The sequence below is a fragment of the Chiroxiphia lanceolata genome, chromosome 6 (genome assembly GCF_009829145.1).
Source record: "Chiroxiphia lanceolata isolate bChiLan1 chromosome 6, bChiLan1.pri, whole genome shotgun sequence".
Taxonomy (NCBI): Eukaryota; Metazoa; Chordata; class Aves; order Passeriformes; family Pipridae; genus Chiroxiphia; species Chiroxiphia lanceolata.
Window position 1 is genome coordinate 23,148,119 of NC_045642.1, and position 14,482 is coordinate 23,162,600.

General features: G+C 52.2%; 1 protein-coding gene across 1 annotated transcript in view; it reads right to left on the reverse strand.

The window, feature by feature from the left end:
- Positions 1-3,301: 3,301 nt before the first annotated feature.
- ALX4 (ALX homeobox 4) overlaps positions 3,302-14,482 on the reverse strand; it is a 39,067-nt gene continuing 27,886 nt past the window's right edge. The window contains exons 2-4 of the mRNA XM_032692326.1: positions 13,992-14,302; positions 6,057-6,185; positions 3,302-4,019 (exon numbers count right to left, since the gene is read on the reverse strand). Of these exons, the coding sequence (XP_032548217.1) occupies positions 3,696-4,019; positions 6,057-6,185; positions 13,992-14,302 (764 nt within the window). The 3' untranslated portion in view covers positions 3,302-3,695. The remainder of the gene's footprint in view (positions 4,020-6,056; positions 6,186-13,991; positions 14,303-14,482) is intronic.

A 14,482-nucleotide genomic window follows, 5' to 3' on the forward strand; every position in this document is an offset into this window, starting at 1 on the left:
CTGAGGGCTGACCTGGCCCCTGTCTCACTCCTCTCCGTGAGCTTGTTCAGGCACAGCAGCCCTTAGAGTCTAGACCCTGCAGGGCCCAGCAAGCCCAAGCCTGGTTCACCACTGGTTTGCAATTGCTACCAAAGCATTAACTACTGCTTGTAGGCAAGAAGTGCCTCTGAGCATTTGGCAGCGAGTGGTACCCAACCACTTTTAAACAAGTGCCAGGAACCCTTGCTGTTCTCACTATTTACATCCATCCTCCTGGTCTCAAAGCTCTGGGATATCTCTGGTAGTTTCTAACCATGGGCAACATAAGCCAGCCCCCATGTATGGTACCTGCTGCATAGGCAGGGCCAGGACTGCTTGGGAGAAATGTTTTGCTACTGTCATGAGGCTGGAGAGAGCAGATGGGCGAGTCCAGCTAGCCGGGCTGCATCCACAGAGGATGCCATTATGGGGATGGCAGGTGTCAGAGCGGCTGGGGCTTGTGAGACATTTTGGTGGTGTCTGGGGACAAAGCTTGCAGCTTTGAAGGCAAGTCCAAACCAGGGTATCGCGACTTAATGTATGGACAGGAGTAAAATACTAAATAAGAAATAAATAGAGAAGAAAGTCATAAATAGAATTGAAAGGTATTAAAATAACAATAATAATAATTAAAATGGTATCATCACGGTAAGTTGAAATTGCAAGAACAGCACTGACCCTGTGACCCTTAAGAAATGCAGTAGCTGCAGACCTGCTAGGTTAAGATACACACACATATACATGTATGTATGTATATATATATATATATATATACAGTTTTTCATGTTAATTTAACAGCTAGTTTTAAAAAAACTTTGAAATAAATTTTTAAAATGTGTGTAAATACAGACGTATATAGGTTAAAAACTGCCAGAATAAACTGCTTTTGGAGATTTGTGAGGGGCACGCCTTCCAACACAAGGGAGCTCGCTAGAATAGCGGCAGCACCTGGAGAGGTGGAGCAGAGCCTGGTGAGCAGCAGGGCTCCCCATGGCAGGGGCCAGGAAGAGAGCCCTGTGGTAGGGGAGTCCAAGGAACAACATCTTTCCTCCCCTCATGATGCTTTCAGGCAGGCTGAGGGCTGGGCATGTGCAGTGGCATTTAAATTAGACTTAGTCCAACATGTGCTTTCCACATGAATTTTAAGGTGAAAGTGGGGGCCAAGCCTCTCTAAATGCCAAGTCGGCTGCCAGGAGTCTCTAACAAGACAGGGATACAGCACTTAATCCTCTGGGCTATTAAACAGCTTGGATGAAACCCTGGCCTTGTGGAAGTCTGTGAGGAAAAGCTACCCTTTAACTTCAGTAGGGAATGCAGCTAAGTTCTTGAGTAACTACAGTCCTCCACTGGAGCTGCCTTTGGTACCTGTAGGCCATGCGGGATGCATTCCCGTGTGCCTGCCTGCCCCATCACCCTCTCCTTAGCTCTCCCTATTGCTAATTTATCTTGTCAGTAGTGGTACTGGGCTGTTTGGGCAGCGGCCCTTCACAGATTGCCTGCTGACTGTGGGAAGCATCATGCTCATTGGTGTACCTGGGAAAGTGCTCTCAACACCATGCTCAGCTGCCTGCACAAAATCTAGTGGAAAAATTGCCTCCTGCCACTGGTTCCTGGGTGGTTGGGAACCTCAATGGCTTCTGAGGCACCCGCTGGGGGTGGTGTACACTTCCAACTAGTCAGCATGACTGTTCAGTGATTGGCATCACTTCTAGCGTTTAAGCCACCATGGCCCAATGTCTCAGCTGAATGTTTAGGTTAGGATGTAAATCCTGGCTGCTTGGGATGGGAGAGACCTTGGTCATACAGATGGTGTGGTTAAATGCATCCTGGCTCCCTGTGTGTACCAGGGAAGGCATCTCTTAGCATTTCTGAGAAGAGAAAAGAGACAGTATTACTGACCTTTTCATATTCCAACAAATATATATTACTTTTGACCTAGAAATGGTGTATCATTTAGGTAGTATATGACAGTCTAGACACTATGGATATACTTGTATAGCTTGTTAACCTGAAACCTGACATCTGGTTGTAGCTTATTTGAAGCCTTTTCCAAGACCACTGGATATTCCTGGACCTCAAACTACAAGATCCCCTAACACTATGCATGAGGAGACAGGGCAGGGTGACAAAACAATTTTTGTGTGAGTAATATCCTATAGTTCCCTTGCAAATCTTGAAGACAGCTGCCCCAGTTCAAGCCCAGCCTGTGAAGCCATACTGTGGCAGTGATAGTGCTCAGCTGACTTTCAGCTTCTCTTTGGTAGTATTTCAGTGGGGTAAAAGGATGTTCCAAAATTATTCCTAGCACTATGAGATCATTGAAAAACTTGTAAAATGTTCAGCCTTGCAAAGGAGATCTTACTTAAAATGCTGTGCAGGTAAGAACACTGGGAGGGAAAAATGGGGAGGCACATTGGCTCAGACAAACCAGGCCAGTTCTGGTGTCTCCTCCTTCCTCAACAAGGTGAAGAGGGTCCAAGGTAGCTGGAGATTGGACAGCGTCACCTCATCCACCTTTGGATCCCTTCCCAGCCTGTTCCCTGTGCCATCCCTTGTGCAGAGATGCCTGCAGTTGTTGTGTGCAGCAAGGCACTGGAGTGGAGGGCTGAGGGAGGGCTTGTCATTGCATGTATCTGACCCCAGGATAAGGTATGTGAGGAATTTGATGGTCTCATGCCACTGTGGCTGTGTGCTAGCACTTGAGCTGTTTCTCAGAGCAGTCTCTTCAGAGACCTGTAGATTTACACAGCAACTGTGCTTCCCTACTTTAGCTACTGTCTCTAAATTGAGGTTAGTTATTGCCAACCCAGTGAAAGCTGGAGGAAACCTTTAGCTGCCCCACCATGCACATAAACCCCATCATCAACCACAGCCAGGCAAAGCAAAGCCCAGGTGCTCCCTGAGGCAGTGAGCCATGCTTGGGAAGATACTGTCTGCTGGGATGCATCTTTGTCTGGGTCACCAGAGAGCTGACAAAGACTCTCAGCATGATAGCACTGTGCCATGTTGGGTAGAAGGGTATCCCCTTTGTGGACTTCATCTCAGACTACAAGATGGAGAGAAAGCTGGGTAGAAGGAGGTGGGCTAATGTTGCCTTCTTTCTAGCTTTAGTTATCTTCCCAGCCCTGTTACTGCTCAGCTGTGGGAAGTCTTAGCTCTCGCTAAAATGACATAAGCAGCACGAGAGGTGTCTCTTTGCTGGTGCCAGAGTTCCCATCCAGTCCCCTGCCCAGGGCAGAAAATGTGTGTGTGAGAGAGAGTATGTGCGTGTGTGGGTGGGTGGGTGGGTGGATGGGAGAAGCTGCTGAAAAGCCAGTGGGCTCTTGCTCTTTGGAAAGGCAGATCTGGTGTCAGAAAAAATAGCAGGGAGAAAAAATGCCCAGGTTACTGGGGAGGTGGTGGTGAGGAGGGATGCATCTCATCCCAGATCTTGATGGAAGAAGTGCTGCTCCACAGCCTCCCTCTCCCTGCCTGATCCCAGGAAGCCAGGAGCTGCCATGTTCATGCTGGAAACACTCCACTTACATTAACATATGTACTTTATATGCCTAGGGTAGCTAAAAGTGCTGCATTCAGATCCCCGAGGAGGCAACTGCTGTCTGGCGTCCAAGCGGATGGATTTGTTCAGCTGTCCCTATGTGCTCTCTCCGTGTCACGGGCACTGGGCTGCAGCCCTGTCATGTCGCCCAGGAGATAGCGGCGCTGTGCTCCTTTGCTTTCATCCTCAGGGCAGCGATGCTGGAGGTCTTGCGGTCCGGCTCGCTGTTCAGCTCGTAGCCATTGAGGCTGGGACTCATCCCGGCCGTGCCAAAGAGGCCACCCATGTGAGTCTGTCCCACGTGGCTGCCAGGGCCGGAGACACCGAGGAACTCGGAGACACTGCCGGCCGCGTGGGGGTGGGCATGGGGGGACATGCAGGAGGGCACCGTCTCGCAGGGGACAACACAGGCAGGCACAGGAGAGGCAGCTCCATTGTTGCCAATCCAGGAGGGGTTCTGGATCTGGGGATGGGAAAAAAAAGCATCAGGGCTGCCCTGAGCAGGATGCGTCCAGCAGCTGACCTGGGGGGATGGATTGTGTCCGGCGCCAGCCCTGCAGGGGCAGCCCTGTGCATGAGGGGCATCCAGTGCGAGCCAGCAGATCCACTCCAAAACCTGTATGCCAGCCCAGACAGGGGCAGGGACTGCAGGAGGCTAACTTGAAGGGAGCAGGATTGTGCCATAGCCTCTGCCATAGCATCTCTCTGTTTACCTGTTCCCCTCCCAGGCATTTCTCTTATTTTATTTGCACCGTGAGCACTTTTCTCAGCACAGAAAACCTTATGTCATCCATGGTGTTTCTGTGCTCACACCCATCACACAGGGAACAGGCAGAAAGGGGTGCTGCAAGGCTGCTGATCTAGCCCTCCTGCCCCAACCCAGGGCAGCTTTGCCCAGGCAAGAGCTATTTTGTATCACACAGACATGCCTGTGGGAGCTGAGCTGCCTGCAGCCCCCAGCACAGGCAGTTTCCTGGCCCCTCTCCCCAGCCCATCAAGGCAACATTGTCCACCCTTCTGCAGAGCAGAGCCCTGGAGGGCCACCTCGAGTGACCATCTGGGCTCCTGCAGTATCACTCATGAAGTGATATTGCAGAAGAAAGGGGGGCTCAGTATTTGGCAATGGGAATAGGTGTGCTGTGGTAGGGAGGGACATTGGGATGCAGGATGAAAGTGGGGAGGAGATGAGTAGCTGGCTGGAGCAAGAGGGCAAAGGGCCCTTCATCCCACTGCACCTCTCCACCATGGGCCCTTGGGCCCTCTCTGATCTCTTACCTCCAGCAAATTGCTTTTCAAATTTTTGACCTCTAGTGCTGGGAGAAGAGAGCTGTGTGGAGGGAGTGTAAGTTATGAAAAGAGAAGGGCGTGCTGAAAACGCTGCTGAGAGTGTCCCCTGCTTGAAAAGCTGCTTTGGTATCTCTCAGCTATTTCATAAAGGTTTCTTGTTCAGTTTGGGGGAGACGCCAAACAGGAGAGAAGTCAAATGCTCCTGGCTTGGCTGTGGGGTAGCACTGATACAGCACTGGCTGGGGAGGTACCTGACAGCCAGGGAGTCAGGAAGGGAGGACTCCCAGCACATCTGTCAGGACAGTCAGGTTCAGAACATCACACCTGCAGAACTCTGCCCTCAAGCAAATTCTGGGTGGTGGGAAGAGGAGTGCAGGATGGAGGGAGTGCTTTGCAGGGGCACAGCCTAGCCCTTGATCTAACAAATGCCTGTCTGGCATTCTCTGAAGGTAGTAGTGTGAAATGGGGGCTGGCCCAATGCTTAAGAGGTTACTTTGGTCAAAGGTTTTCCAGGACAGGAAGCTAAAGAGGTGAGGCAGCTGTGTGATCTGCTGCCAGGGTCAGGGCAGGAAGAGTTTCAACAGGACCCAGAAGCAGCCTCAGGTACCCCAACAAGGCTGCTCCCCTCACTTCCTTTGGAGCATAAACCTACAAGTCCATTGGGAAGCATCCTCAGATATCATCAAGTGCACTGTAGGTACCACAGCCCATCACTGGGAGATGGCTGTAAGAATTTGCCAGAAAAAAATACTTTTGTCCAACCACCATGTCCCAGGGGCATGGAAACCCAGACATGGCAACAGGAAACCTTCCTGGAAACTGCTGTTCTTTAGGCATGAATTAGCCTTTTGGATCTTTTTCAAACTGAAACGAAGTTAGTGGGCAGCAGCACACATGATGGGAGAAGGGCAGGGTGACCTGTGCCCAAAGGGAGCTGCACTATGGCACACAGGGCTGGGCTTGGTACCTGCTTTAAAGATGGTTGCTCTTGGTGAGGGCATAAGGGAGCTAGGCAGGATACTTGACTAAAAAACTCCCAGTCCTTCAGTGCTTGACAACACATATAGCCCTGGCACCAACATTCTTGCAACCTTGCCTGGGAGCAGGTGGATGAACCTGAGAAGGGAAACATGACTTGGAGAGGACTGGGACCAGAGGCAGTGTGTCCGGCAGGCACTGGGACAGATGGGCCTGGGCAGGGGAATGCACTCACCTGGGCGTAGTTCTCAGCACGGGTCAGCAGAGGCAGCTCATAGGCAGTGGAGAAGTGGGTCCGGACCTGCTGCATCTGACCGAACCGCTCCCTCTTGCGCCATTTTGCTCTCCGGTTCTGAAACCACACCTGGGAGAGAGCAAGAGGGGGGCTGTGACCAAGGGTTGCTGCTGGCAGTAGCTGGGAGCCTGGCAGCCCTGAGGAGCCTGCCAGTGGGCAGGCTCCCCCCAGGTGGGTGGTTTTGCATGGCATGGAGATGGGTGCTCCTCCACACACAAGCTCTGCAGGAGAGTGACAGTCCTGCCCTGCATCTCTTGGAGGTCTGGGACCAGCCTTTGCTGCTAGACTGGGCACACCTAAGGCAAAAGGGGATGCCCATCTTTTGGTGTACTGCCTCTCTGGTAACATTCACAGCTCTTGCCTCCCACAGCCTAATTTGTCCTGGGATAGCCCATCTTCCTCTCACCCTGAAATCTTTGTTACCCAGGCTCTGCCTACAGCTCTCCTGCTGTCAGCCAGTCTCAGACAAGAAGTGCACACACCCATGTGTGCTGCTGCCTGGCTGAAACCAGCAGTGATGGGGCTTTCCCCAGGCCTAATTCTGGCTATGACAATGCCACTGGCTGAAGCTTGCATTTCTCACCAAGCTTTAACTGTTATTTTTCTTAACTGTGATGAGAGAGAAAAAGCCTAACACCCCTTCCCTCCTTAGCTGCAGAAAAGGGTAAGTGTCCTTCTACAGTGTCCTTTGCTTTACACTGAGTTTTCTTCACAAAGTTTGCAACTCTCTACTTCACAGTGCTGCTCAGATCCCTTAAAGGCAAAGACCAAAACTCTCTTTCTGCTCTTATTTTTACTGGCTTGACATCAGTGTGGATTATTGCACTGTTGTCAGCACCATTGCTCCTGATTTGCATCAGCCTAAGAGAGATCAGAGCTTGGCCCAGTGTCTTCAAAGTCTCTTGAAGCTCGTGAGTCAGGGAAACACATCAATCAAGAGCCTCTTTGAAGGCACTGAGAGATGAGGGCGATCACCAGGGGCTGGGTTGTGCAGGTCACGCCAGTGCATGAAAGGAGCAGTCCTAGAGCCTCTTGGCTCTGCTTCGAGTTTTACACGGTGACTCGCTGGGGGGGTAGCAGGGGCATCGGTAACAAACAGCTTGGCCCTTCCCATACCTGGACATGGGGCAGCTTTGCTGCTTGGCAAGCAGCTGGGGAAAGCAGACACCAGGTAGGAAACTCATGTCTTAGGAGAAGAGGAGGACAAGCCAGACACTTGGCACAGGGTGGGGTGGCAGGCCAATTCTCAGGGGGGCAGGACAGCAGTGGCACCTGTAGCCTGCATCGGCAACTAGAAGCTGCTACAGGGAGAGAGAAACACAAGGGGCTGGAGTTTCTCATCTGAGCTGACCTTCTTGTTTGTGCTGGAAGAGTTGTTTCAGGCTCCGCTGCATCAGTTTCCCCCTTCCCACCATAGGCAGCCCTGCGCTGGTCTCTCACGGCTCCCCATTGTGGCCCAGCTGTTGGCCCCATGGTACAAGTGGGCAGCTGAGGGTCTGACCACGTGCTATGGTCTGCTTGGTGCAGTGCGCAGATGATGCAGCACCCAGGCGTGTCCTTCCCATGCAGGCTGCAGATGGTGTAGGGTTTACTGCCCTGCTCCATGGCCATGGCAATGTCACTGGCATGGGCCATCCACAAGCTAGCCAGACTAGCCTTACCCAAAACAGCTGTTCTTAATCCCCCCACCTCAAATCAAAAACCCTAAGTATTTTCAGCAGATTCAAAAAGCACTAGCAGAATGGTCCTAACATCATCCCAGCTGAGCACACGCAGTACACGAAGAGCATCCTACTGGAGCAGGTTTGATGCCCCAGGCATCTGTCTGCTTTTCTTCTCCCTCTTCTTGGCACAGCCACTCCAGCCCAGCTGCAGGCCAGTCTCAGGGCTGGCCAGGATCATGCTGCTTTGATCTGCAGATTCAAAGTTAGCGGTGGTGACCCGGTTCCTCCTCAGGCGGAGGAGGCCCCGCTGTGCACAGAGGGGTGGGGAACAGGTAGGGAGCAGAGTGCTGACTGTGCGTGAGGCCGGAATGAACATATGCCAGGCACATGCCGTCGTTCTGTTCCTGGCGTAGGCACCGGCGGCCTTGCCCGCACACCTGCGCTGCCATGCAGGGGAGCCCGCCCGGGCATTCCTCCCGGGAGCAGGATAACCAAGCACAGGCCCCCCCAGTGCTGAATGGCTCTGCGGTGTGACCTTTGAAGCCATCAATGCAGGGTTTGTGTGCTCAGCTTCCCAGGACAGCGCAGCAGCTGCCTTGATGGAACCGCAGGGAGGTTTCCTCGGGCCAGCTGAAGCAGAATGGGGTCTCAGCCTTTGCTCTGCCACATTTATGCATTGGATTGAACTGGCTCTGGCAGAGCAAAATGGTTTAAACTGGCAGTTCCCGAATTGCAATCCCCATGTGTCTGGTGGGCTGGGAGGCTGTTGCAAATCATTGCATTAGGCTGAAAAAGAAGAGTGACTTCAGTCCAAGTGTTGGTTCCATGGGCAATGGAGACACTCAGAAGGCTGGTAGTAAGCCATGAGTCCAAAACACCTGTAGCAAGGTTTGGACTGTTTTTCAAAGTTCTCCTTTCTCCTCTGGTCCAAACACTTACAGGTTGTTTTGCAGTTGGGTTTCTCCAGGCCTCCACAGTGCTCCAGGGAAAACAAAACAGGCAAGACAATGTGAAGGTGTCAGCAAAAACCCTAACTGATCCTCAGTATTTCCACAGTCTTAGAAGATGTCTGCTTTTAAAAAGCAAATCTAAACCCGGACAGAAGTCCATATTCCTTTCGTTGTCTGTCACTTTTTGTCAAGAGAAACTGTTGTGGGATGGGGATGTGACAGCGGAGGTTGCAGTGGCTGGTGCAGCATGTCCTCTAGGGTTGGGATGGGGTACTTCGTGCAGAGACCAGCAGTTACTGTGGGCTGAATCTCAGTGTTAACTTAGAGTGGGAGTGTAGGGTAATGTCATGTATTTGACTCCTGCAGACAATGCTTTGATAAGCCATGATGTACCAAATAAGCCCTATAAAAATCTACAGAACAAAAAATGTTTCATGTCTCCATAAACATTCAGCCATATGCTGGTACCTTAATCCATATGCATACACAGCTGACGTGCTGTTGGGGAAGGAGAGGCCAAGAATGGCCTGAGACAAAGAAAGCAAGCAGGAGACTCCTGCTTGCTGTCTTGCTGCCTCTACCCTGGCACTGCCAGTCTGCCCCTGCCACCAAGCCCCACGTGCCCTGCAAAGGGCACAGGTGGATGGGCTGAGTTGGGATCTCACTCAGGCCACTCTGGCCACATCTGGATAGTTGGGGGCTGCATCACTACATTTGTCCTTCCTCCAAGCAAAAGAAAAAGGTACTTTACCCTGTCTCCTATGCCCACCAGTGCAGCAGTGGAAGGTGAGGCTGATTTCTGCACACATGTGGTGGTGGTAGCCATGGCTGGTAGCCATGAGGTTGCACTCACACCCTGTTGACAACCCTCATTGCATCACTGCCCTGGTGCAGACAACAGCTGCCCACCATGTTCAAGTCTCTTGTGTTCCTGCTCTCCTCTGGCAGCCTCACAGTATCCATTTTTCCCATTCCTGTCCTCCAGCCCTACTGCCCTCCTCCCTCTGCTCAGCCTCCATCTGTCTGTGTCCAGGACCCCATCCCTCTGTGAAAGGCCAGGCATCTCCCCTCTTCCCAGAGATGGCCACTAGCCCTTTGCTTTCCAGACTGTAAAAACAGAGCCAGAATTCATCCTTGAGAGCTGAAACTGGACACCATTTTATCAGTGGCCTGGAATGGGAAATTGGAGCCTGGGATGAGAGAATTGAATAACTTGAGCTTGTTTTCATTTCATGTTTAATTTCCTGCAGGCTTAGCTCAGTCTTTCCGCTCCTTCCACGAGCCTCCCAGGGTTTTATGGGGGAAAAGGGATCAAGATATATTACTTCTTGCTTTGCTTTGCTTTTTTTCTTTTCTTTTTTTTCTGAGGCGGTGATTTTGCTACAGCAGAGTTTGACATTTCCCTCTCACTTTCAAGCCCCCGCCGCATCACGGGGTTACCGCCAAAAACATTTCATTAATGGTCCCAGCAATCTTAGGGCTGGCTCTGAGTGGGGCTAGCTGACGGGTTATAGTTATATTCCCCGGCTGCAAAGACTTCATCCAGCCCCATCCCTTTCTCCTCTGCCACAGAGCAGTCCAGGAGGCAGAGATGCTCATAGCCCAAGAGAGATGAGCAGCCAGGGCCAGGCTGGCAGGGCCTGGGATGTGTATGCAAGGGGAAGGAGCCATGTGTGAATACACGTGTCTACCATGTTTTTCTCGTGCCACTGCCTCAGACATATGCTGCAGACCTGGATGATCTGGAAGAAGCTCAGACAGTTGCTGTCTCAGGCAGTTGCTAATACCAAGCAGAAGCTCTCTCTGGAGCTCTGCAGCCCCAGACACAGAAGAGAATAAGGGAATGGAATATACACCTTGTGTAGGACCTACATGAACTCAGCACCCACTGTGTGCCCGTGCAGGCTTGTGACTGAGCCCCAGCAGTCTGTCCCTGGCTGTGTAGCTCTGCCTCTGCACAGGGCTTACACATGGCTCGCACTTTGGAAAACAGGGATGTGCAGCATCTTAATAGTACATGGAAACAAGGGGCCAGGTTGTGAGGTTCGGAAAGGGAAAATGTTGCACTGCATCACAAGGGGAATTAGCTTTGACATTGACAGACACGACTACAGATGGCTGGAAACAGAGGCGGGCAGGGAAATGGAGCAGGAGAGGGGCCAGGCTGTGGAATGCCACCACTTCACAGACAGTGCAGCCCACCCCATGCATGCTGCTGGCATGGGCTCTTCTCCAGGCACTGAGAACTCTGGCAGCTATTTCACTAATGAAGCGTGAGCTTGGGAAAGGGTTGGAAAAATCAGAGCTGCCACTTGTCTTTTTAGGCTTCACATCTGCTCCTGCCTGCAATGTGGCTGGTTATGCTTCCCAGGGAGCTCGGCCAGAGGGGATGACCTCCAGCCAAAAGCTGGCTCAGCTCTGGGAGGGAGCATCAGACCTGCTGGGTGCCTCACCTTCCTGCCACTCTCCTTTGCTCAGCTGAGCCTTGCAGGCAGTTGAAGCTGGCCTCCATGAAATTATTCCAGGACATTTGGCATCCCTTAGATGACCATACCTTCCTTGGGAGAGGGACTGTTGAGCTTCCCTCAAAGCCCATGGGGCTGCCATAGGTGTGTACCCCAATACCCCACAGCAGCTGGAGCCTTTGCCAGCTTGGCAGAGGGTGTCTGAGTACACAATGGCTATTTGGCTTGCAGGGGTAAAGTAGTAAGGGGCTCACGGCTAATTTATGATTTCCAACCCTCTAGCCCTTGGTTCTTCATCCTTGCCATAGGCATTTACTTTGCCATCAGTCTCCTGAGCTGTTGGCCCATGCCTGTACCCACTCCTTGGCTGTGAGCTGATGGCCCTCAATGTTAGTGTTGGCACTGGAAGGCCCCCCCAGAGCTGCCCAGAAGAGTGAGAGACCAAAGTCAAACTTAAACAAGCTATAACACAACCCAGAGCTGGAGACAGGCACTGGCATGATTCACTAAGGCTCTAACTCCAAAAGCTTCCTTCATGGGAGGTGCAGCCCTGTGCCATCAGCAGAAGAACCCTGTGCCATCTCCAGTTGCACCTCCATGCCTCCTGAGGGGCTACCACTGCCACGATGAAGCTAAGCAGTTCACTAGACAGCAGCCCCAGTCCCCTGGGAACACATGTGAGATACCCAACACATAGGGTGCCCTGAGTCTGCCCAGCCAGCACCCACAGGCTGCTGGTTCTTGTTCTCCAGTGACAGGCTGTCTGCATTTCTACCGACAGCATGGCAGCCCTTCATCATGAGGTGGTGGCTGAGTGCCAGCCTATAGCCCAGGGGACTGGGCCCTTCCTGTCAGAGCAGGGGAATGACTGAAATGCAAGCACTGACACCTTTCAACTCTGGGTAAGTGCTCGAGTGCCAGCCTACTTGGACAAGTCCTTCAGCCGCTCCATTACACGAGCCCTGTCATTGCCACCCCAAGTGAGGGGTGTACACTGGCAGCCATGGCAACAGGCTGCTGGGGCACTTATCTCAGGACAAGGTGATATCCCCTTCTGCCAGATATCTGCCTGGTGAGGTGCTTCTGCCCTCAGCTTTAGTGTTATCCAGTGGGGGAAACCCCCCAAGATCACAGGTCAGATGCAAGGAACTTGTAGATTGCATCTGCCTCACCTGCCCTGGCTCTGTCAGCAGCCGGGCATGCTGGCTCAGATGACACGCTAGCTGCACACACTGGCTCAGAAGCAAGCAGGAGGAGCTTGCCACCCTCCAGCACCTCATTCTCATTCCTGAGCAAAAGGAATTTCATGCACTGTGCAGCGTGTAACCAGATGCTGTGCCTGGCCTCCCAGGAGACCCCATCGGCACTTGTGATGTGTTCCTGGGAAATCAAGGGCTTCATCCAGTGACAGAAGTAAAGAGCTGATGTTTGTAGCACTGCCTTCCTCTGCCCATCCTGCAGTGCTCAGCATGCTACACTCGGGACCAATGGGAATCATGCTGCTTCCTACTGAAATGCAGCCGTGTCCAGCCTGAAGAGAAACAGCTGTGGGGAAGAAGAGCACACCAGCCCTGCAAACCAATTTAGGAAGCAGACAAGAAAAATCCTGCTTCCAATTGAATCTGGAAGTCAAAGTACAGACTAAAATGGACTTAAGCATGGATGCTGGCTTGACTGCTTCAACTGTCTGCAACAACTACTTGTAAAGGTTAAAGCAGAGAGAAGCTGGGCTGCCTAGGAACTAGGAGTCTGCCTGGTGTAAGACATACAATCAGGTGTCTCCACAGGCCAACTATTCAGGTAAATCACAGAATCACACAGTATTCCAAGTTGGAAGGGACCCACAAGGATCAGTGAGTCCAATGCTTAAGTGAATGGCCCATGTGGCGATGGAACCCGTGACCTTGTGATTTTTAGCACCATGCCTTAACCAACATTCTTGATGTTAATGCAGGTTCTAGGGATGGTGAGCTGACAAATGCCTGCAGATGGAAGTTACATGATTAGCTAGGCTGGAGAAAGAGCTGACCACCAAGGCATGAGTTGTGGATGTCTGCTCCAGGCAATGATGTTCCTCTTTGCATATGCTTCTGAGCCCTTCCAGGCCTTCTGTTAAACTCCTTTGATGTGGATTTTGGCTCTGCTGGACCCCCAGTTTAGTTTGGGGGAACTAGTTCATAGGAGCTGGCACCTGTGTGGGTGGAGGTGGTTGGAAGTCTATCAACAGTGTAGCTGTTTCACTCTCCTGCTCCTCCCAAGGTGGTGGGTGCACCTTTTGTCTCCAGGTCTCCAGCTCTCATGCATCCTCAGCACCTACTTAACCAAGCAGGCAATAAAAGCTCCCTGTCCTGTATCACCTCATGCTCTCTGCTACTGAGCTCCTGGTCACCTCTGCATCCCCATCTTGCCAGAAAAAGCCCATCTTGTGGAAAAGCTTGCTCACACTCAGACTAATGAACCTGTGTCCCCTGTGAGTCTCCTGAAAAAAGTGGTTTTTGTAAAAGCTTTGTTGTGGGTGGCCATGAGGTTTACCTACCTGCTGTCCCTGCTCAAGGGCAAGAGGTGTCTCTGTGAACACTGAAGAACAGGACACCAGACCAAATAAGGGAGCTGACACTAGTGTCAGATGTGGATGTACCTTCCTGGCCTGTCCCTGCTGGAGAGGCATGCTAGCCTGTGGCACAGGCTCTGGGTAGGGCTCAGCTGCCTGCAGTTTATGGTGGGGCTGCAGGGGACCTCAGGGGCTTGTTTGCAGCTCACCCACCCCTCACCCAGCCCCAGGCCATTCCCCCATACCTGTACACGAGCCTCGGTGAGGTCTGTCCTCATGGCTAGCTGCTCCCTGGCATAGACATCAGGATAGTGGGTTTTCTGGAAGACCTTCTCCAGCTCCTCCAGCTGGTAACTGGTGAAGGTGGTGCGGTTCCTCCGCTTTTTGCCCTTGTTGCTCTCCGAGTCGGCCTTGTCCATGGGGCTGGGGAGGTCTGTGCTGGCCCTGTCCTGGGGCACTTTCACCCCAGCCTCCTTCACGCTGAGGTAGCTGCTCTCCATTCCCGAAGGGTCAGAGCTCGGCTGCAAGTCGGCCTCTCCCAAAGCACTGTCTTTACCTATTTGGGTGGGAGAGCAGGAAGGGGAGAGGAAGGCGGGTTTCAGCAGAGGCAGGGGGTGGGGAGAGACAAAAGGAAACATGTAAATATTTTGATCAATTAGCTGGTTCAACCAGTTAAAGCTAGCACCCTGGCAGGGGGGCAGCAGCTCCCAAAGGTGGGCAGAGAGGTTGGCACCAA